Consider the following 24856-nt stretch of genomic DNA (forward strand, 5'->3'; position numbering starts at 1 on the left):
TATAGTTAGGACACTTTGATCAGTGACATCCAAGAGTCAGATTTCTCTTTAGCATCTTTGTCTTTGACTGTATTAGTGTTGTCCAATATGTTGCAAAAAAGGAAAAAGGAGTACATCTTTCTCACACACAGAGTTTAAAACACTTTCCTGTCTTAGCATGCCGGTTACTTTATTGAGTCAGTGCAGCAGGTATGGGAGGAAGGAACAAGTGTGATGAGGTTTTCTTTGTAATTATTGGGAACTAGTGTGTAGAAGGAAGACTTGAGTTATGGATTCCTCAGTTGTGGCTTTGGGCAAGTTTTTAGCCTATTTTACTCAAATGCAAAACACTAATATAACTTCATGAAATGCTTGATAGATACAAAAGTCAATTGAATGTGCTACAATAGTTCCAGAAATGAGGTCTAACCCCTTGGGGGGATAGCAAAAAGAAATAGATTTGTATTGATTAATAAAACCAAGCAGTTTGCTTGCTAGGTAGTTCAAAATTAGTTGGTCTAAACCTCTCCTTACATATTCATCCTTTCTATACCATTCCTAATTAGTGGTTTTCTAGGATTTGCTTATTCATATGGGAAGCACCTTTTTTTCTGAACTGGCAAATTCCAAGAGGCTCTGGAAGGAAAAATCATTATCATTGCTTATTACTTATATATTGTGTACCAAAGGAAGGAAATAGTTTTTTTTTTTGTTTTTTTTTTTTTTTTTAAATTTAACTTGTACAGAACTGAGGAAGGAGTTAAGAATTTTAGGCATAAAATTTTAGATTATAGAGAGTAATCTTAGGGTACAATAATTCTTTTTTTTTTCTACTTTTCAAATATTGCATTAGGAATAATTCATCTTTAGTATCCATAATGACATAAAAATTGTTACTTTTTAGTCAAATAATACATCTGACTAGACTATTCAGTCTTTTTGTTTGTTCATTTGTTTTTGTTTTGTTTTGTTTGAGACCTTTATTTTGGTGTGTGTGTGTGTGTGTGTGTGTGTTTGTGTGTGTGTGTGTTTGTGTGTGTGTGTGTGTGTGTGTGTGTGTAGCCTTGGCTGTCCTGGCACTAACTTTGTAGACCTGGCTGGCTTGGAACTCAGATCCTTCTGCCTCTGCCTCTCGAGTGCTGGGATTAAAGGCGTGCGCCACCACCGCCTGGTTCTTATTTAGTCTTATTGTTTGGTTTATATATTAGTTGCTGTCTTGTTGCTGTGACCAAATGCCTCTTGTAATGGTTATTAATGTCAACTTAACAAGATTTAGAATAAACTAGAAGATAAACCTCTGGGTATGTTTTCGAGACAGTTTGTAGATTGGGTGAGGTGTGAGTGGCACCAGTTTAGGTGCTTAGGTTCTAAGCTGACTGTGTAAACTGAGTACTAGCCTTCCCTTTTCTTTGTTTTTTGACTATAGTGCAGTGCGGCTAACTACTTCATGCTCCTTTGCCCATTCCCTCCCCTCTGTGGTAGACTGTTAGTTTCATACTGAGCCAAAATGAATGGTTCCTTCTTTAAGTTGTTTTTGTCACAGCAGTAAGAAAAGGAACCAATACAACTGACGAGAAGCAACTTGGGAGGAAGTGTCCTGGGAAGGGAAAGGAAAGAAAGGGAGGGAGGGTTTGTTTTGCCTTGAGGGTACAGTTTGTCATGATGGGGATGGTATGGTGTTGAGAAAAGTTCTAGCTATGATAGACAGGAACATGAGGCGATTGGTCAGTCACATTTTGTTCACAGAAAGAGAGGTGAATCTGGTGCTCAGTGAGATTCTTACTCCTTTTTCCCTTACTCAATGTGGCACCCCAACCTGTGGGAAGGTAATGCCCAAATTTAGATCATGTCTTTTCCCTCAGTTAAACCTCTTCAAAAATATCCTTACTGGTATGTCCAAAAGTGTGTCTTCTAAAGGAATCCAAATCCAGCCAGGTTGGCAATGTAGATCAACCTTTACAAGCTATCTCTTTTCAAGCACAGTCATTTTAAAATCAATTGTTCCAGGCAGGTAGTATTACTTTTTCACTAGATCTTTCACTGGGCTGTCCATTGGAAAGATTCACCCTTGCGGGGAGTATCTGAAAACATCCTCAGATGACTGTCAGGTGATACCAAGTCCAATCAAATGGACAATAAAAATGAACCAACATAGTCTTTACTTAAGATTGTGTAATGAGCAAGTGTGTATGACTTTTAGATAATTCTTTTGCTGTCTTTCAAAGGTGATATTTGTTTGGAATTTGATGTAGCAGTTTGTTATCATTTTTTTGGTATAAAGCATGGATTACAGCTTATATTGAATTATAACTTTATTAGGTCACAGAAATTATCTCAGAGATTCGTGCACCCATCGTTACTGTTGATGTTGATCCATCTGATACAAGAAAGAAGGAACTCAAGGTAAATCTCTTCTAAATCAAAAATGTGCTTTAGTGATGCTGCCTCCTGCTGGACTGCTTAGAAACATTCTCATCAAGTCACGTCATTAAGTGTTACACTCTAAGGGTATGCAAATCATTACCAGATTATAACAAATTTGCTGATCTCTGTTTCAGGAAAATGAAATCTTTTGCTTTACTGCTTCAATCCTGAGTCTGAGAAATTGTGACAAATTTTCATGTTAATTTTTGTGTAGATGATCAATTTCTATCTTTTTTTAGATGGCTGAAATAAAAGTTAAGCTTATTGAGGCTAAAGAAGCTTTGGAAAATTGCATTGCTATACAGGATTTTGATCAGGCATCAAAACTAAAAGAAGAGATAAAAACATTGGAAGATGCCAGAATAAACCTGTTAAAAGAGACAGAGCAACTTGAAATTAAAGAAGTCCACACAGAAAAGGTATTTGTCATTTTCATAATAAATTTTAACTACTATTATATCAACAAACCTTATTTTCTTGAATTCGTTAAACTGTCAGAATGTATTTACTTTGGAGGGAGTTGTGATGATACCATAAATTAATATGAAAAAAGAAACTTTAATTTGAAACTTCTGTTTTAATATTTTTAGATTTGTGGTGTTTGAGACAATCTCATTACATAACCCTGACTGGCCTGGAACTCACTATGTAGACTGAACTGGCCTTGAACTAACAGAGATCTATTTGTTTATGCCTACACAGCCCCTAGTGCTGGGATTAAGGTGGTATGCCATCACACCAGGCCTGGCATTTTTAGACTTTGGAAAATACCTTTAATTTTTATAGCATGGACTTGTTCCCTTGTCATGCTTATCCCTAGAATTTGAACACTTTCTTCTTCTTGGTGAAATTAGTCTTCTTGTTATTTACTTAGATGTTTTATTCATTCATTTATTTTTCTTGAATGGTCTAAAAAGGAATTGTATACATTTTTCCCTTTGTGAAAGGTCCATAACATTTTTATTGCTAGGATAAAGTATCTTTGGTAAAGAAATACTTTAACTGAGATTTGGTATCTTCTTTGGTAAATGTGCATATGCATGGTTAGAAAAAAAAACAAAACAAACAGCTTTGTAGCCAGAAGTTTCTTCAGTCTTGCCTGGCCCTGAGGTCTGGACGAATCTCTCCTACCCACGTCCCGCAACTGCTTGGTCCCAAGTAAACACACAGAGGCTTGTATTATTTACAAACTGTATGGCCTATGGGTCAGGCTTCTTGCTAGCTAGTTCTTATAACTTAACCCATTTCTATTGATCTATATGTCTCCATGTGGCTGTGGTGTTATTGGTCTACTGACATGTTGCTCCTTGGGCATTGGGCTGGCTTCTCCTCCTACTCTCCTTTCTCCTCTCATTATCTCTCTTGGATTTTTCCACCTGGCTACATCCTGCCCTGCCATAGGCCAGTGCAGCTTTATTTATTAGCCAGTGGGAGTAACACATATTCACAGCATATAGAAAGACATCCCACAGCACTTCCCCTTTTCTGTCTAATCAAAAAGGAAGCTTTTAACTTTAACATAGTAAAATTACATATAATAGAACAGTTATCAAGCAAGAATTACAGTTAAAATATCTAGTCTATTTGTATTTGGCAAATTTAAAGAAAATATTCTATCATCCTATATTTGTTAAGTCTAAAATTTTAGATCTAATTTATCTTTTATCATAACTAAGGAAAATTATAACTATCTAGTCTTCAACTTCATCAAAGACCCCAGAAGGATATAATATTACTTGAGTAAACAGGAAGTATACTGCAAGCAACTCTTATAAGTCTGGAAATGACAGAGACATCTGGTTGTTGGGGCAGTCATCCAAAGTTCCTCTGTAATGTTGGGGCATCTGTCTTCAGCCTACAGGCCTAGAGTCTGGCAGACTTTTTAGTGAAGCAGGAAATTTGAAGGATTGTCTTGCATATTGACAAAGTCCATTAGTCACTTCTCCCTGTGTCCTGCAGAATGTCTGGCAGTCTCCTCTGTGAAACAGGAACCTTAAGGACCATCTCGCCCTGTTTTGGCAAAGTTTGGTGGTTATTTTCCCATGGGTCCTGCATGTCCAGTTTACATTACATACTGTCAAGCAGTCCAGGCAAGAGCAGTTTCTTGCCCAAATGGTTAACTTTTGCCATAAAGAAAGCAGACTCCATATGGAGTTTCTTTGATGCCCATCATCCTCTTTGAAGTAATTAGTGCTATCAGGAGCAGACATATCTCAATGTCCAGAAAAGTCAAAGTTCTTAAAACATTTTAAATGCCATATTCTGTAGGTCTTTGAAGTGTTTGAAGATTACCTACCCAATTAAAATATATCTGTATACCTAGAAAACTTAACTAACATGACTGTAAGTTTGATTATCATAGATGACTAATTACTAATCTGTATTTCTTAATTATACATTACAGTTTTAATGAGTTGCATAAGCGTAATACCTTAAATAAGAGTAGAAATATATATACAGCATAACAAATTTGTATCAACAAACTAAAATTCATAGCAATGTAAAACATTTCAAATAAGTTGTTCTTTAAATGTAGATTCAGTAATCTACCCTTTTATCCTATCATATCTATATCCTACATTTCTATATCACAGCTTTTGTTGTTTTTTTTTAAATTTATTTAGGTTTATTTTTAAAATTTATTTATGTGTATGAGTGTTTTGCTTGCATGAATGTATGTGTATCATATGTGTGCCTGGTGCTCTTGGAGGTCAGAAGAGAGCATCAGATACCCAGGACCTGGAGTTTCAAATGGTTATGAGCTGCTGTGTGGGTGCTAGGAACAGGATCTGGTCCTTTGCAAGAACAGCAAGTACTTATAACCACTAAACCATCTTTGCAGTTACAGCTTTGCTTATTTTTAATGAAATCCTTGATATTTAGTAATATTTGAAGCTTTTCTGTTTTTTAACTTAGTCATTTGACAAATTATCTCTTAAAAGGATTATGTCTGTGGTTATGAATTTATTTTAGCATATGATAGAATGTATCAGTTTGTGTATTTTATATTTTTAAAGATCTTGTCTTTTGTATTGAACATACTTAAAATTGCACTTTTGATATGGGGAGTACTTAAGACAGTGCTGAATAGGAAAGATTACCATATATAAGAGAGATTTAGAATCCTTAAACTTTCTAGCCATAAATATATCCTAACCTAATAGCTCACTGTCCTAGTGCGAATGTTTCATTTAGTTTTATAGTCAGTAGCTTATTTACAACTTGTGGCTTACCCTCAGCTATTAAATTTGAGGAACAACAAAAAAATATTATAACATTTTAAATTAATTAACTATTTGGACAAGTGTGATGGTGTGTATCTGTAATATTAGTGCTTTGAGTCAGAGGGACAAGATCTAGGTCAAGGCCATCTTGGACTACGAAAGTGAGGGCGTGTTTTAAAAATCCAAGGAATGGAGAGGCACTCTCAATAATGAGAGTGCCTGCCTAGCACATGCAAGGCCTTAGGTTTGATTACTAGCCCTGTCCTGACCCCACCTGTCCCCCGACCCCTCAGATAAGGAAAGTATTTATAAAGGTGGTCTCCCTGATTAATAATCTAATTAATAATCTCTTGACTTCCTTTGAACATTGAGTGTCTTTTTGTCTATTTGGGGAGCCATAACTATTATCATATAATTCTAATGTAATAGATGATGTGATCAAGAAACTATAGAAATTTTATTGAGAAGTGTGTATATGTAGAATGCTATGGTTTCCTGAGTGGAAGAAATAGATTAACCTGAGATGTGAATAAAATTAACATGTTACACTTTTCATTGTTTGGAGATACTAGCTAAGAAAGCAGTTGGGAGGGAAGGAAGGTTTTTTGGTTCAGAGTTTCACAGGTTTCTGCACATTAAGGTTGAGAGGGTGTGGTAGAGCAGAGAGGCTCCCATTCTGACTGACAGGGAGCAGGCCTAAGCTGTTTTTCCTTTCCTGCCTTGGATTCTTGTTCAGGCCTCCAGTCTGTGGGATGGTGCCACTTGTATTCAGAGTGCGTCTTCCCTTCTTTCCTTGTCTTTAGAAACATCCTCAAAGTCACCTCCGGGGGTATGCTTTACTAATGTTTACCAGCTGCTTCTCAGCTTAATCAAATTGTTACAAGGTTAACTATCAAACATAGTGCAGCCTAACAAGTTAAAGGATAGTATTTCTGTGGTAGGCTAGTCAGATGATTACTCCTTCAAGAACTTTATAAATGTGAATTCATTATTCTAATTGCCCCCAAGCCCTACTGGTCTTTCAAACCTAAATAGTTACTATAAATGGGTACTTTTAATGCACTTTATGTTGTCTCTCCTTAATGAGTAGTTAAGGAAATGTAGATCTTGTAACGGTATGTATGATGGCCCAGAGTTTAAAAAAGATCCTTGTTGTATTTTATAACTTCAGTTTACATGGAGAGATAATTGCATTGGTAAATAGATAAATCAGAAGAAATGTTAAGGGACAGATAAATGTAAGGCCTCAGATAGTCAGTATTAAAGAATCTACCTTATTCAGAGATGATGGTGGATACAGGAATGTTTTAAAGAGTAGGATGAGTACTCTGTCTTAGAAGGGTTAGTATTGTGTGGAAATAGATTAGAGAGTGATACAAGCCTAGATAGTCGTCATTCTTGGCAGACTTTCAGAAGTATAGCTTGAGATGATGGCACTGTGAATGAGATGATGGTGAATACAAATAGAAGAGGTATATGAGTTATTTAGGGTTAGGAATAGGAAGAAGAGAGAAACAAGGGTTTCTTAGGCCTTTTTTTGCATTGGACAAATGGAGAGAGATGGCCATGATACAGAATGCATGAGTTAGGAACTTAATAATGAGTTAGTTCCATTTTGGATGTGTTGACTTTGAGGAGCCCGTGGAACATGCAAGAAGTGTCTTCTATTATAAGAAGTTGACATTTTGAAAATAACTGGGTATTATGTGACAAAACTTTTCCTGGGGAGATGCAATGCACACATCAACTCACCTAGATAAGGGGTCCCATGATAGACCAAAGTACAGATACTACCAAAGTCCATCTTGGTGAACCAGTGAGTTTTATTGGGGTTACTTACAGGAGCAGAAATGACTGACAGACATCTGCATCTCCAAAGCCCACTCTAGAGTTGGTGACAGCTCACAAAGCTGAGAACCTGGAGCACACTGTACAGTCTGCAGGTAGCTCATCAGGTCAGAGAACGTCCTTTCCAGGGGCCTCAGTTGTTCTAATCCTTTTAACATGCAGCTCAACTGATTTCTGCTTCTTCCAGGCAACTGGTCTGGTGTCAGTCTTTGCAGGTGGCTTGTCTGAAAATCTTTTCAGCTTTTACTGCTTACTCTGGCAGGGAGGGGCCTAGTGATTCTGGTCACTTTCACTGATTTCCTGAATTTGTTTTGAGTTGTTTACCTTCTGTTTAAGGAGCTTCCCTTTAGGATGGAAAGTTTCAATCTAGGAGTCGCACTTGGCTAGCTCATAAATGAAAAATAGAGTTGCATGGTTGGATAAAATAGCCTGGGAACAGAGAGTAACAATATGCTGTAGAAAAAGTCTCAAGAGAGCAATTGTTTAAGAGATAGGCAAAAGATTTTCTTACTAATGCTGTATATTTTGTTCTTTATTTTAGAATGATGCTGAAACATTACAGAAGTGTCTTATTTTGTGCTATGAACTACTGAAGCAGATGTCCATGTCAACTGGAATTGGTGCAACTATGAATGGGATCATTGAATCTTTGGTACACTGCTAGCCTCTGAGGCCTTATACTCTTCTACCTTATATAATATGTTCATTAGTGCTTAAAATAATTAAAAGACTACCATTGAAAACATCTGATAAATACAAATAATCAACTATGTATATGCATAGTGACTACTTCATAGTATGTAGAATAAATAAGATAATGCATTTTTATAAAGTCACTGTTTTAAATAAAATAGAAATGGTTCACTCAGCATATGTTCATTGAATGCATATTATCTAAGAAATACTTGAAATATAGTGTATATAATATACAAAACATACAAATTGCCATCCTGGATCTTCTGTTTAAGTGAGGACATTGTTAAAAAATAGACACTATATATATTTATGTACCTATATGTGTGTGACAATAACAAAAAAGAGGCCATCAATTTCAGTGGGGAGAGGGACGGGGAGCATGCAGTGGGTGGGAGGGGACATGGAAGGAGTTGAAGGGAGCAAAGGGAAGAGGGAAAAGGGATGTAATTAAAATATAAAAAATAGTTACTTAGGTTATTGACACTGGTTATGAAGATTTATATGGTCATAAGTTAACTTAATTGCAGGGTTTGACCTATTCAAGGAGAATGATCTTGCTATGATATTTAACAGATATGTGAAAAGGAGAGGGAAGAACATTTAAAACCAGAGCCCTTATAACTATTAAAAACTAGTTTAGATTGATGCATACTATAATAACAGTTTTAAAAATGGAAGAACATAAATTTATCTCACTAATAATTTTTGTCATTGACATTCTGTAGCAATATTTTGAGTATGTAAGATAAACTGTAACATAAAAATTGTACTTTACTGATTTCTTTTTGCTTTAATGTAGATTTTAAAATAACTAAAGTGACGTGGTTTTTATTTGTGGCCTTAATTTTATTTCTGTTGGTTGGTACTGAATAGGAGGCATTAAAGTCAGACAGTTGAACATACTTAAAACACTGTGCAATTTGTCTTAACTGGGGATGTAGGAAGTACTACACATTATATTAAGGAGTTTTGTCTTATTCTGTTAGCATTGGGAATCCTTGAATCAATATTAGCAGATATGGGAATGTTACATATTGAAACAGGAAAGGTGCTCTGGCTGTGTTCTGCTTAATCAACTTTATAATTATCCCCTTTCCATTTTTTTAACTGATAAAACTTTCTTCTTTACTATAATGAAATAGTATGGAAATGAAATAGCCTTACAAAATCATATGGAAATCATCATTTTGATTGTTATCTTAATATGGAATTGTAAATTTCTTGCCTTGGTCAAAATTATTTTAATTTTTACTTCATTGTAGATTCTTCCTGGAATAATAAGTGTTCATCCTATAGTAAGAAATTTGGCTGTTTTGTGCTTGGGATGCTGTGGACTACAGAGTCAGGATTTTGCAAGTAAACACTTTATGTTATTCTTACAGGTAGGATTTATTTTATGACAAAAATCATGTGTCTATTTCCTGAAATGCTCTGTATCTCCGGTGCTATGTTAATAATCTAGATATGTTCAGCTGCTTATTGATGATTATGGATAATCTTTAGGGATTCAGGTTTTATCTTGATATCTTATCAAGATGTCCTTCTAGAAAAAAAAATAAAGTAACAATTTAAGATGAGTCAGGTAGCTTATATGAGTGCGCATTCTTTGTGCTGTAAGTGTTCTCAGCTTAGATAAATATAATACTAAGTGATGAAGAGAACCAACTTAAGTCTGTGCTGTTGGAGCTTGCATTCCTGACCAAACAGTGAGAAATCAGTATGGGTTATGCCAGAGAGATAGAGCACAGCAGCATCAGGAATAGGAATGAGAAGAGGGAAGGGAGTTATTTCATTGATGTGGCCTTAATCATAGTTTGACATTCAGGATCATAGAGAAAAGTTCAAAGAGCAAACCTTAGAAATACTTGGGTTCCTTATTTTTATTTTTTTTAAAGATTTTATTTCTCTCTGTCTCTCTCTCTGTGTGTGTATGTGTGTGTGTGTTTATGCCATGTTTTGAGGCAGAAGAGGGCATTGAATTCCCAAGAGTTACAGCTGGTTTTGAGCTGCCTGACATGGGTGCTGGGAACTGAGTTTGTGTCCTTTGCAAGAGCATCAACTGCTCTTAATTGCTGAGCAACCTCTTCACCTCACATGCCTGAGTTTCTTAGTGAAGAGAAGAATAGAGGAGAGAGGTCTTGGGAGTAGTCCTTTCTTTTGCCTATTGGAGGAACAGGAGGACATATGTCTAAGCAAAGTGACCTATAACAGGAGAAAGGGTTTGCAGGATGTTCATTTCTTCTAAGAACTTACACTGTGAAAACACAAATTTTCACTATGAATGATTCAGGGAAGAAAATTTATTTTGTTTTGATTCTTTTTGACCCCAACCCTCCCACCCCATACCCTTCTACCTCTTAGAACCTCCCTTCTGCTTTAATGTCACGTGTCCTATATTCTCTGAATCCTTCTTTTTCCTCTCGTGTGCATAACCCCACCCCACTTGTATACATCCCTATAAATATTGTTAGCTTGGGATTTAACAGTCTAATAAGTTACCTCACTTAATACAATTGTTGGATCTGGCCATGTTTTTAAAGTTGAAAGTATTTGTGAATGATAGCAGATTGAAGGGCAGAAAACTTCTGAAGTTGGCCTATATTTTGTGGACTGTTCCGAGTTGTGATTTTTAATTTATATTTTAATTTTTTATTGTTTAGCCTTTTCTTAGTTTATACAGCAGAGTCCATGATCAAAAGAAGGTAACTACTGAGTAGATACAATCTTGTATCTTTATAAAAGTTGGGTACTGTGTGTGTGTGTGTGTGTGTGTGTGTGTGTGTGTGTGTGTGTGTGTGCGCTTACCTTATTTATTTATTTTTGATATTTTGAGACAATTTCTCTTTGTAGCCCTGGCTGTCCTGGATCTCACTTTATAGATTAGATTGGCCTCGAACTCAGGAATATGGCTGCCTCTGTCCCCATACTGCTGCGATTCAAGGCGTGTACCTCCATGCCTAGCTGTATAAAAGTTTTTTTAAAATAAGTATTCTCAAGGCTTTCATTGCACAATTTTTAGATGAGTAATGAAATGTCTATATTGCGGTAAGAAAAACTTGTTAAGTGCTAATAATAAAAATTGATATAATGTATAAAGATTTGTTAGAAAAGCAGAAGAGGGGAATTACTTCATTTTAAAAATCTCCTTAGAATTGAATATTGGTAGCTATTGCTGCATATTAGGGGCATGAGTGTAATAAGGAAACTGTGGATGCTGAGGTAGTAGTGTTTCTGGAGTTCCCAGAGCCATCATAATACCATGTTGTTAAGAATCTGGCAGATTTACAGGACTCATTCTCAAAACATGTAGTGGATATGTTCTTGAAATTCTCTTCAAACATTTGAAAATAAGTCATTTTTCTAATTACACTAATTTGACCAACACAGAAGTGATTTTAGTTAATCTTTCATAATAGAATCCCTTCCCCCGCCCGTGGTTTTGGAATTTGCTGTGTAGTTCTTAACTCAAGATAGACTTAAACTGTCTGTGTGCATATGCAGAGATCTATGTGAGGTATCTTCCTCAGTTTCTCTTCCATTTAGCTTTGAGATGAGGATCTCTCACTGAACCAGGACCTCCGTGATTAGGTTAGGTTGGTTGGCCAATGAGCACAAAGGATCTACTGTCTCTGTCCCCCCATTGATAGGGTTAGAGAATGCTATGCACCTAGCTTCCTGTATGGATGCTGGTTATCTGAAATGAGGTCTTCATGCTTACATTTGACAGGCACTTAACGAACTACTAGGCCATTTCCCTAGCTCCCTAAACTGCTTTATAGCATCCAGTTGGCAGCTGAATTCACTGTATGATATCTGAATTTATTAAGTGTACTGACATTGTAACAGAGTTTTAAATTCACCAAAATGTAATTTTTTTTTGGGGGGGAGGGTTGCAGAGAAAACAGTTTACATGTAACTATAGTTTTTTAGGAATTAGAAAATGATAAAATTTTACCATTATTGAGTTCTTTTTTTCTTATGCAAGGACCAAATAATACGATCCAGCCAGACTCTGACTCCAGAATTTTTTTCCACTGCAAAGACTGATTTAAGGACTAAAGCTCCAGATGTTATGAGCTAAATAAACATATTTCTTTTTGAAAATTGAGATTTTAATTATAGTTCTGAAAAAATTTGTTTTGTTTACACTTAACACTGTCACTGAAATTTAACTCAGAAAAGGTACTTTTATTTAGGATATAGAATTAAGTTGTTTTACTGAATTTTTTTGGGTGCACGTCTAATTGCAGGTTTTGCAAATTGATGATGTCACAATAAAAATCAGTGCTTTAAAGGCAATCTTTGACCAGCTGATGACATTTGGGATTGAACCATTTAAAACTAAGAAAGTTCAGACCGTTCACTGTGAAGGTGAGGAAATAAACAGTGATGATGAACAAGAAGCGAAAGATGTTGAAGAGACTGCTGCAGCTAAGAACGTTCTGAAGCTCCTTTCTGATTTCTTAGATAGCGAGGTAAGAAATCATTCAGCTCTACAGTTATGAAATATTTGCAGCCTGTGTTTATGTTCTTAGTTCTAATTTTTGTACTAAAGTTTTACCTTTGAGACAATTTTATTTTAAAAAATATTAATTTAAAATATAAATTTTATAGCTATTATAGTTTTATCAAATTGGTGTGCAAAGAATTGAAAATTCTTTTGTCACAGTATTTTTATCACAGTAACAGACATGAAAATAGAACAGATACTGTTGCAAATGAACATTTTTTCCTCTTTTAAAAATATTTTTTATTAAATATATTTTGTTTCTTTTCTTCATTTCCTTTTGTTCACTGCTCTAGAACAGAAATTCAGCTGAGGTGTGTGTGTGTGTGTGTGTGTGTGTGTGTGTGTGTGTATAACTTGACAACTTTGCTGAATTGAATTGGCTTATTAACAAGTAACTTTGGAAAGGGGATTCTTGGGATTTTTCTTTGTAGAACCATGTTATTTCTGAATAGGTACAATGTTAATGTCATGCCTTTTGTTTCTTGTTCAATTGCTCTGCTCCATTTTCTGGTACAGTGTTAAGTGGCTGAAGCAGATGTCCTTGTCATATTTTTGGTTTTAAGGAGAAAGTTGTGAATCTTGTTAATAAATGTGGTGTTGGTTATAAGGTTTTCATGAATGCCCTTTGTCATTTTGAGAGGATTACTTTTTATTCTTATATCCATGACTATTTTGTGTTTGTATTTTAATAAAAAGATGTTTAATTTTGTCAAGTGTTCTTTTTGCTTCAGTCAATATGATCATGAGGGATTTTCTTCTCCTTGATATGTTGATAGTAGTATATAACATTACTTGATTTCATATGTACCACCTGTGCATTTCTGTGATAAATTCTGCTTGTTCATGATGCATAACCCTTTCACTGTGTTAATGAATTTGGTTTGCTACTATTTTATTGGAAAATTTTTCATGTTTTCATAAGTGATAGTCATCCATAGTTTTATAATGAATGATTTTCTTTCTCCATATTTTCTATTGATTATTTGCTCTTTCCCTGTTCAGTAAGGTGTAATTTATGCTACTGATTTGAGATTTTTTTTTTAATGTAGATATTAATTACTACAAAACTTTGCTCTGGGCACCATTCATTATAACCCCATAAGTATTTTATTTTAGTTCTGATTTCTGAGATAGCCATATTTAGTTTATAGCTTACTTTGTAGGAAAAGCTAGCTTCAGACCTGCAATTATAGTTTTACTTTTATCAAATTCAGAATAAAATTAATGATTTTTGGATAGTTATTTTAAAATATTGCACATGACTGTAAAAAGAAACTAGAGATAAAACTTTCTGATTGAGTGTCATTTCTACTAGGTGTCGGAACTCAGGACAGGCGCTGCAGAAGGACTAGCCAAGCTGATGTTCTCTGGGCTTCTGGTCAGCAGCAGGATTCTTTCTCGTCTTATTTTGTTATGGTATAATCCTGTGACTGAAGAGGATGTTCGACTTCGACATTGTCTAGGCGTGTTTTTCCCCATGTTTGCTTTTGCAAGCAGGTATTTTGTCATTCATTGCTAAAATCTTACTTGAAGTCAGATTTAGGACACCCCCCCCCCCCCATGCACACCTGAATTATATCTATGTCATTTTGTTGTTGATACACCTTCTTTCAGTAGATGAATGGTAAGAATGTGACATAAATTTTATATAACTACATTTTTATCTTTTTCCTGCATGGAAGTATACCTTATAGTTACATTTTGTGCATATTTTAGAATTAAACTTTTCTCTTAAATAATGTTTTGTCAGCATACTTGTAAATGGAGTTTTTAGTTTCTCCTTTTGGTCAGATTACTTTATTCAGAAGCTCGAAGTTAGGGAGGGCCAAAAAGGTTAATGGGATCTGAAGTCTTCAGCAGGGCAGATATCCTTGGCCTTGTACTGAAAGTTGGGATTCGTTTCAATAGGACTAATCAGGAATGCTTTGAAGAAGCCTTTATTCCAACTCTGCAGACACTGGCCAATGCTCCAGCCTCATCTCCTTTAGCTGAAGTAGATGTCATAAATGTTGCTGAGTTGCTTGTTGATCTGACAAGACCAAGTGGATTAAATCCTCAGGGAAAGAATTCCCAAGATTATCAGGTGTGTATGTTAGCCTGTGGGTGGCAAATATAACTGAATGAATATCATTGTTGTTTGATTAAAGAGTTCCTTCTGCTGGGTTCTTTGAAATGTGATGAATTACATTTATATTTTGAGGTTTTTGTTTTTCTGGTTTATAAAGCAGTTCCAAGAGGGGGACAAGATCTTTGGGGATATGTGGAGAAATCATGGGAATAGAAATGATCATTGCAAATGTTTTGCCCTTCATCATTTCCAATACCTTTCTCCTCACCTCGCAGGGTAATCATTGAAGTAATAACCTCTGTTATCTGAGACTCATTACACCTGCAAATGTAATAAGGACGATTTAAAGCCAAGAGTTTATCTCAAGCTTATTTTGGCTCTTAAGTGGAGCATATAAGTCAACTGCAAGCTCATCTATAATTTAATTATAATTAAACTGGGTTTTAAAATCCTTTAATGACATTCTTGAGTACTTTAGAAATCTGATGTCTTAATGATTTCAGATGCCAGTTGGAAGTTGACAGTTTTGTTCTATTTGTATATTTTTTTTTTGTTATTTAGTGACTACTCTGTCACAACATTATATATTATTGGGAAGATTATATTACAAAGGATATTAAGCAAAATATGTTAAGGAACAGTTATTAGCTATCAAGTGCTTTTGGAATTTAAAAAAATATAAGATTTCTTATAGGAACAATGAGCATATGATTAGTTTTATTTTATTTGCATTGTTAGGAATTACAACTAAGGTTTTGTTGGTGCTACACAACTGTTTTACTGCTGAATTATATCCCCAGCCCTCTTTTTATTTATTATTTTGAGACAGGGCATTATTAAGGTGCTCAGGCAGACCTTGAATTTTCAGGTCTACTGCCTCAGCTTCCTAAGTAGCCAGGATTACAGGTGTGTGCCATCACACCTGGCTGCCTTGGGCCTGGTTGGGATTTGAGAAGTGGATTGAGTAGAAACAAAAGATATATATATACACACACATACATACACACACATACGTATACGTATACATATACGTATATATACGTATACATATACGTATATATACGTATACATACGTATACGTATACGTATATATACATATATATACATACATGTGTGAGTATTTATATATTATATGTATATATTTAATTATTTAATATATATAATATATTATAAATGTAGGTGATTATGCAAAGGTTGGAGTTAGCCCTATGTGCAATGTATATAGAGGACTTGGTATTAAAGGGTTAATAGGATGAGACCTACTTACCAAGAATAATCTTTTTTTTTTTTTTGATTTGAAATGAATATTTATTAAATTCAGATATAGGAACAATTATAACTTAGGAAATATGTTACATTTAAATGGTGCCGATCTAACTTTTAAGTTGATCTAATAGCTTGAAAAAACTAGGATAAATTTTTGAGTACTTTCAACATACTATCTACAACATTAAAATGCTTGAGTGCTTTGATATTTTATAGTAGTCCTTTTCCAACAAAACCATTTTAAAATTTCTGCATTTAGTTTTAGCAGATCCTGGGAAATAAGAATGAAGAAATTAATATTTTTCTTTCAAATTTGGGCATAAAGTTCTATTCAGTATTAAGTATGAAAGTCCTGTCTAAAATAAACAAAGCATTATTTATTTAATGTCTATAAAGAAAGAATTTCAGATTTGTTTTCACAGGATCTGCTTTTCTAATGTTTCTAAAATGAGAAGTCATTTTATTAGAATTAAAGTAATGGTTTCATCTAAGGTTGATAACTCCACCTCAGTCCTCTATAGGTTGATCCTCATAGCCAGGACAGGTTAGCTGCTTGCAGCTCTGTGCAAATCTAAACAGAAAAGTCACTGGAGGACCTGCTGAGCCATTCTTCAGTGTCTGGCTATTTCACTTTAAATAGCACACACACACACACACACACACACACACACACACACACGCTAATTCGCTTACCTTACTGTCTTGTCAAGAATACTCATTTAATGGTCACTGATGGTTATATGAGGTGACTTGGTGAGAAAATTTGGAGAAAGCTTGAGAGGCAAAAGAGATGGCTAAATCTAAGAAAAGTCTGTAGTCTTAAGTGTGAGTAACAGTATACTTCATAGAATTCTTGGAAGGGTGAGCAACATATTCTGGGGCATAGGTCAGATTGAATTCGCATCTAAATAGTTTCAGTTGATTGTACAGGAGTTCTAGAACTGAGATGTTCTTTTGAGTTGCTCAGAATTGAAATGAGCTCCACTGTGGTACCTGTGCATTGTTTAGCTAGTCATTGGGTGTGGACTGACCTTTAAGGGCAGTGGTGTGAGTTTGGGAAAGGCCCACTTTCATCAGCTTGCATCATTTCAACAACTGGGTGATACTTCAATCCTAAAGCGGGTAGACCTACTCTTTGTACCGTAGTACCCACTATATCTAATAAAAGGAGCTTCTTTTGGAGGCAGAGAGATGTAAATTTAGGTTTAGACATTTTGTGAATGAGACTTTTGCACAATAGCTAGAAACATTTTGTTTGATATATAGAACTATATTATGATGAAGGCATTTTTATTTTATAGAGCTTTTTATTTTTAATTTTTTAGGCCTTAACAGTACATGACAACTTGGCTATGAAAATTTGTAATGAGATCTTAACAAGTCCATGCACACCAGAAAATCGGGTTTATACAAAAGCTTTGAGTTCTCTAGAACTCAGTAGCAGTGTTACAAAAGATCTCCTGCTTCTATTGGATGAGATTCTGGAGGTAAAGCAATTTTGAATACTCTTGAGTAGTTCATGTTCATATATTTAGATGGATGTATTAAATAATACCTGTTATATATTCTGCCTGTTCATTTGAAATAATTGTTTCCTTCATGAATTTCATATAATTTAAGAATGTTTTCAAACAACTTGATATTGATATTGGCATATAACTTTTGACAGATTAATTTATTTTATATCTTTCCCCAGCAAGTAACAGATAGGACATGTCTGAGAGCTTTGGAGAAAATCAAGATTCAGTTAGGAAAAGGAAGTAAAGAATTTGACCAAACTGTAATAGCACAGGATGTCAACACAACTACAAATGTTCTTCAGAATGAAGATGGTAATTATATTTTTCATTTTTACTGAGATTTTTATTCTGTTTTGATTGAATTTCAGAAATGAACAAAAATCCTTTTCTTTTCATCTCTTGGGAAAAGCTGTTATACATGTGTTTATTCCACTTATTACACTTTTCAGCGTATTTGAGTACATTTCCTTACTAACCATCTCACCAGGAGCTTCATTTTGTAGTGTTCACGCTTTTGGAATGGTGATTTATTGTAATCATCAGGAGCTGCTAATAGGACTATTTTCTGTTTGTTTTATGTGAGATAAAAAGATGACTTACAAAAACCAGACTGCCTTTGTTTTTATTTTTGTATGATTCCATGTATAGAAGAATATATGACTCCTCAGAGGGACGTGAAAGGAACTCAAGCATCCAAATCCACACAACGAAAGACTAACAGAGGTAATGTGTGGATTGACTACATCTTAAAATACAACTGTTTTCAAGTTAAAATACTAACTTTGAAGGCTTTACTTTCTTAGGAATAAAGTGTTGAATATCTTTGGTATGCTTAACTTTCTTTACTTCCTTCAGTTGATGGGAATTCTTGATTTTTCTGAAGATTGTAAGATTATTATTGCTCCAGATGCTTTTGAATGAAAAATATACAGAAGATTATATAATTAAAGGCTCTTTGTAGGTAAATTAAGAATAGGTTAAGTTGCCAGGAGGCACGCCTTTAATCCCAGCACTTGGGAGGTGAATCTCTGAGTTCGAGGACAGACTTGTCTACATAGTGAGTGCTAGGATAGCCAGGGCTCTGTAAAGAGCCTTGTATCAATAAACAAAACCAACCAAACGGAAAAGGTTAAATAATAGTTTTATATTTTTAGTAGTATTAATTTTTTGTGTGAATGAGCATTTTTTTCCCTTCTTGAAATTTTTGCTTTTCTTTTACTTCCTTTTCCCCATCTAATTGCATTTCCCCCCCCAACTCAGTTTCCCAAGGGGTATCCAACAGTAGAGAATTTGTTGGAATAAATACTTATTTACTAGTAGGGGACCACGTGGAAAAACATCTGAAATTCAAGGCCTTTTTAATTGTTTTATTAATTCCTTATTACAAAAGCAATGCATGCTTGTTACAGAAGAATAAGAAAGTACATCCAAGCAGACCTACCATCAAGAACACTAGTAGTCCCACCCATGAGCCAAACCTGATTTGAATTATGGAAAATAGTTTTACGGCTCTGTTCTAAGTATGTTTAATCTTTTCTAGAATAGAATCTGGCCATAATATTGTTTCATAACAAGCCAATTATTTAAACACCAATTACTGGATATTGTTCCAAATTAGTTCCATATTCTTGGATGTCTTCCTGGGGATAAATACATTAGTGAAAGCAAATAAATAAACTCTGAGGGGGAAATATGTAACAATGAATAGAGTATATACAATTTTCAAATAAATTGTCAAATGAACAATTGATTTTGATCAGATTTTAGTTACAGAATAAAGTATGAGCACTCCACCTCTTTTTTTTTTTATAGTCCAAACTTACTGTATACATTCTATATTTTACTTCTTAGAAATGAGGAATTTTGCAGGCCAGATTTAGTATGTCTCCCCCCCACCCCAGAATAGGTTCTCATATATCTTAGGCTAGATATATTCACTATTGACTTTGAACTTCTGATTACAGGTTGGGAATATAGGTACTATACCACCATGCTGCATTTTACATGGTCACTCAAAGCAGGGCTTTGTACCTGCTAGGCAAGCACTCTATTCACTGAACTACATTCTTCAGTTCTTAGTTCTTAACCTTGTAAAATAATCTAACAAGTAAACCCTGGTGTATAGAGGTCCTTTTTTTTCCTTCCTTCCTTCCTTCCTTCCTTCCTTCCTTCCTTCCTTCCTTCCTTCCTTCCTTCCTTCCTTCCTTCCTTCCTTCCTGTCTTTCTTTCTTTTTTTAAAACAAACAAACAAACATTGAATTATATTTAAGAACATTTGAATTTGCCATGTATACGCCAGGTATGATGACAGTGTCAGACTGTAATAACAGCTATTCTAGAGGCTGTGTGAGGATAGCTTGAGCCCATCAGTTTGAGGCCAGTCTAGCTAGGCAGTAGTGCTTCAAAGATAAACATACATAATAAAAATAAAGTTCCATTTTCGAGCTGTTCATTGATTGAATTTACCTTTGTAATCTTTTGCTAGTTTTTCCATATACACTGTACCCTACTGTAAGAGAAAACTGTTAGTATGTGCGATCGTTCACTTGTGCACTAGTATGCACATGGAGGCTAGACGACAGCCTGGGGTGTGGCTCCTTAGTCACAGTCTACTTGTTTTGGAGACAAGAGTTCATCACTGGTTTGGAGTTCTTCCAAGAACTGAGCCCTAGGGATCTGCTTGTTTTTTGCCTTCCCAGTGCTGGGATTGTGAGCTTGGGACACCACACCTGACTGTTACGTGGGTTCTGGCATTTCAACTCCAGTCCTCATCTTTAGCAGAGCCAGCACTTTAACAACTGAGCTATCACACCGAGCCTGAGATGTTTTTATCACCTTATGTGGTGAGCAAAAGTTTGCATCTTTGTCATGTATTTGTAGCGCTCATCCAAAGAAATTTATGTAAATTTTAGTCATTTTTCCCTACTGTGGTGTATTGAGAGCATAAAGGTGGCTAGAAGTAAGAAAATGTGTTGAAGAAGATTGTTGTGCTGAAAGTAAAGATTTAGATACCCTGGAAACTAGATTCAGGAATATGAAACCATTTAAAATTTTGCCAATAAATTATACTGTCTTTAAGGGCGGAGAAAAGCACCAGTTTCATCTAGGACCAATAGGAGACGTCAGACTCCTGAGACTGACTCTGAAAGGTATGTCATATGTTTCTACAAGACAGAGAAGATGCTAATTAGCTTTTATTTTGCTCAGAAGTAGAAAATTGTAATTTTCTTGTGAGAGAAACTTGGTATATTATAAGATAGTAAATGCCATAAATATCTGTGACTTTGGCAGACAGTCTGAAATTCTCCATCAAGAACATTAGACTTATGAAGAGGTATTTTTATTAGTTGGCATCACCTTCATAGTAGTTAATGTGTTCTCAATTTCCTTGTATTCTCATTACCGGACCTTGTGTATATGACTCTTTATCTTGATTTAGATAACATTTGGATTTCTTCTGCTACAATTCTGTTTATAACTTTAGTTTATTAGTGGTTTGTATTAATAGTGATTATTCTCAGTCAATGTCAAGCCATAATGGAGCCTGAAAAGTTTTTTGTTGTCTTGCATTCGTTTATTAATTGGTATTGGACTGTGCATATTTTCTTAGATTAAGTGCTTTTGGGAGAACTTAACATTGTTTTGGTAATTTACTAACTTGATTAAGAGAACATAGTAATGTTTTTTCACTTCCAAAACTGTTTAGGACAGATTGTTGTGGTCTCTATGTACTTATAAACTTAACTATAAAAGCTTGGTGTTTGCTTCTTTCCGTATATGACACCAGGCTTCACCAGTAGATTAAAAATTACCAAGTTAGCCAGTTGTTCTGTGATTCATGTGGCAAGGCAGCCATCCAGCCAGTGTTTTTTGGTTATTGCTTGGGATTTTAGTTTTAAGCTTAGTTATACACTGTTAGAATGTCAGAAACTAAGTTTTCTTTATTAATATTCTGACTTTTAAAGCTCATATCTAAATGAATGTATTTTCAACATCTGTCTAGTGATCATGATGTTCCAGAACCACCATCAGAAATGAAGATGAGATTACCAAGACGAGCCAAGACAGCAGCACTAGAGAAAACTAAACGTAATCTTGCTCAGGTGCTTAATGAAGATCCGAGTTAAGAGAGTTGATGAGGACAGAGTCCTTTGAAGTTGTGCTTATTTCTTTGCTTTAATAGTTACTGTGGTAAAATAAGAAATACCTGCTGTGTTTCTGGAAACATGGAATGATGCCACATGACTTTGGCATCTGTCAGTGTGATCCATCTGCATTGTTCCAGACTTGTTTTTATTAGAATGTTAAGTGGGCCTAGGAACTTGCTTTTAAATTAGGTTCCCAAGGTGAACCCTATGAAACTATGACATTTGGAAAGATGTATAATAAGACCAGTAGCTTATATTTGAGAAGCTTAAATAGAGTAGATCTAACATAGGTGACAGTGTCAGACAAATGGCATTTGAAGGGTGAGTACTTACAGCTATACAGAAAGCTGCTTATTACCACTGAGGACTGGTATAATGAACCAAAGCATTCCTTATTTACATGAAACAATGGCTTTGAAAATTGTATGATTCCCATATTAAGTATTTATTTGATAATCTTACCTCTGGGTCATTTTCTCTTCCTAAATCTTTCTATATAGGAACACGTTTATGAATGTTTCTGGATTAGGGAGATGTCCACACACATTAATCATGAAGAGACATTGGTTTTTGGCACATCAAAGAATAATCTAGTTGGAATGATAAACAATACTAATGGAAAATGAAAGTTATAAGAAGTCATCTTTATGTACTGATTTATGAGCAGTTTTTTTCGCTGTCAACTTCAATTATCTTTTAAAATTGTCACTTACAAAACATAAGTGTTTTGAAAGCTGCATTGTATAAAAGTAGTCCTTTTTATTTCTGCCATATCTAATGAAACACCTAGATTATTTCTGATATGACCTTTTCTCTTTATTTCGTATAAAAATGTTCTAACATGATTTTTTTTTAATTAATTGTGCTTCTTTAAATTTATTTGCCAGAGGCCATTTATTTCAACTGATGTTCTGAGATGGAGTGAAGGTAATATTGCTGGTTTTTAGAACCAAAAGGCTATTCTATGTATGTAATATGTGCTTCTTAGAACTCAGAAAAGGAGTCAAAGTTGCAAAGCAAGAATGCTCATTAAGCAAAAGGAAAAGGCAGATAGATCTGTTAATGATTATAAATCAATGAAAAACATTGTTGTTCTTCATCTCTTGGCTCTGTGTCTTTTTCTGTGCTTCATATTCCTTATTGTTATAGCTCCTGTTAAATCCCTGTCTTAAAAAAATTCACAGAGAATAGGAAGTAAGCAGGACCAAAATGGTATATAACACGATGTAAGGGGAAGCCTCTACGAATGAACTATGATCCCATTTGTACATGTGCAGAGTATCCAAAGGGAAAGATGCTATGATCATGTAGACACTGTACCAAAAGCTTGCTTTTCTGACAAAGGAAAACCAGCTTTTAATCACTAACCATTAGTAGTAGTCTTAACTCCTCAGACTTTAGACAATAGCCATGACTGCAGGTGTACTTTGCATCATTAGCATAGTAAGGAATATTGTCCAGCTTCTACAGGCTATCCCTGTAAGCTTTGGAGTAAATTGCTAAAATACAAGAAAGCCAACAGGTATAAAAACAGTTATCTTTTTTTTTTTTTTCATTCAGAATTGTTAACTTAAACCAGTATTCTTGTTTACCATGAGGTACAAATTTGCTGAAGGGTAAACATGCAATTGTGCCATTGCTCTTATGGCCCACAGATGAGAGTTTTAAATTACAGAAAGAGAACTGATAACCTAATTTTTTTTAATGAATGAAAACATGCTGTTTGATAAGCTAATCAACCTTTTTCTATACATATATAACTTTAGAAGAGATATACTTCCAAGTGATACCTTTGCCTTTCCCAGTTTGCTTCGAGGTAGTTAGTATCCACCTGTTACACAACTGTTCATGGGTTAGGTCATTATCACACACCTTTACAATACTAGCTTTCTAAATTACAGAATCTGTATAGGTCAAACTGCACAGAAACAGAACTGGGCAATTACATATTTAAACTGAGGGCATTAAAAAATTCACCAATAAAAAGAGAAACATCAAAATCTGCTTTTGTTGCAAAACTCCACTATGGTCTTGTGTAATATTTGTAAAAAACATAATTATAATAAAAATGAATGCTAATGATTTAATATAAAGACAGATCACAGGACTAGAAACATTTTAGGATCAATTGGTTTTCATGAGAAAGAATATTGACATACAAAATAAAGATAGTGCAAGAACTACAGACTATTTTTCTTCATTTTTGAGATTTTGGTTATGAACTGTACAGCTTCCTAGAGATGCTGCTGTTAGATTCCATTCAATAGGATGATTAAGGCACATCTTAATGGGGCTCAATGGGCAGCTTGCTGTGTTCCCATCAGACAAATCCACTCTCTCATCAGTTTTCATTTGTAGCACTCTGTAAAAAAAACAAAGTATTAGGCATTTTAAGTTTAAATTTCAAATTGTCAACTTTGTAGAAGAAAAGTTTGGAATACTGTTTGCACCCTAAAGCAAGTAAGCAATGTATTTATCCTGACAGTTCTTGTTCTATATGCTGCCTTAGTGAACTGTGATCAACTATGTCATGTGTAAGTATGCCTCGAGGTGTTCACTCAGATACCCCAGTACAAAAGATGTCAATCACTTCATTAGCTTAGTTTATAGAAGAAAGGCCTTAACTTACTGGAAGGTTCGACCCTTTAGCATCAGGACTACTTTTAAGAGAAGGAACATTTGTTAATTCCTGTTGTGTTCTAGACTCATTCACATGCAATTATCTCATCTTAATTTCATAGCTAAGCAAGGCTGTATATTTACAGTGATGAACTGAGTCTCTGAAAGTTAACTATAAATATGATGTCATACTGTACTGGTGTAGAACTGGAAACATAACCCTTCCTCTTTTCCTTGCTCTGTTAGCTTTCTAGTGGACTGATTAATCATTAGGAATAGACAAAAAAAGTAGGCATGTTTTGGTAGAGGAGTATCAAGTTGTGCAGCTTGTCTTATCTGGTGGCCAGCTCGACACAGGAACAGAGCTAGCACCTACAGGATACTTAGTATTCTGCTTGCCTTTTCTTCTTGCTTTTTTTTTTTTTTGAGACGGTTTCTCTGGCCTGTCCTGGAACTCACTCTGTAGCCCAGGCTGGCCTCAAACTCACAGAGATCCACCTGCCTCTACCTCCCAAGTGCTGGGATTAAAGGTGTGTGCCACCACCGCCCGGCTT

At 35.0% G+C, this 24856-nt stretch overlaps 2 protein-coding genes across 20 annotated transcripts in view; one reads left to right on the top strand and one right to left on the bottom strand.

The window, feature by feature from the left end:
* The window catches only part of Ncapg (non-SMC condensin I complex subunit G), a 32056-nt gene extending 9274 nt beyond the window's left edge, over positions 1-22782 (top strand). The window contains exons 10-21 of the mRNA XM_006981640.4: positions 2299-2382; positions 2643-2822; positions 8017-8127; positions 9434-9553; positions 12422-12646; positions 13997-14178; positions 14590-14764; positions 17341-17502; positions 17712-17847; positions 18184-18258; positions 20615-20684; positions 21539-22782. Of these exons, the coding sequence (XP_006981702.1) occupies positions 2299-2382; positions 2643-2822; positions 8017-8127; positions 9434-9553; positions 12422-12646; positions 13997-14178; positions 14590-14764; positions 17341-17502; positions 17712-17847; positions 18184-18258; positions 20615-20684; positions 21539-21662 (1644 nt within the window). The 3' untranslated portion in view covers positions 21663-22782. The remainder of the gene's footprint in view (positions 1-2298; positions 2383-2642; positions 2823-8016; positions 8128-9433; positions 9554-12421; positions 12647-13996; positions 14179-14589; positions 14765-17340; positions 17503-17711; positions 17848-18183; positions 18259-20614; positions 20685-21538) is intronic.
* Positions 18889-24856, bottom strand: part of Lcorl (ligand dependent nuclear receptor corepressor like) — a 172509-nt gene continuing 166541 nt past the window's right edge. For 14 of the 19 annotated variants that reach the window (XM_016000183.3, XM_042285969.2, XM_076546257.1 and 11 more), the window contains one exon: positions 23913-24045. Coding sequence is in view for 4 of the 19 variants with exons in the window: in XM_006981639.4 (XP_006981701.1) it covers positions 23871-24045 (175 nt within the window). In the remaining 15 variants the exon portion in view is untranslated. Of the gene's footprint in view, positions 24046-24856 lie in introns of all 19 variants that reach the window. The other 5 variants (XR_013042883.1, XM_016000186.3, XM_006981639.4 and 2 more) reach the window with 2 other exon arrangements.

This window comes from Peromyscus maniculatus, chromosome 10 (assembly GCF_049852395.1).
Source record: "Peromyscus maniculatus bairdii isolate BWxNUB_F1_BW_parent chromosome 10, HU_Pman_BW_mat_3.1, whole genome shotgun sequence".
Lineage (NCBI taxonomy): Eukaryota > Metazoa > Chordata > Mammalia > Rodentia > Cricetidae > Peromyscus > Peromyscus maniculatus.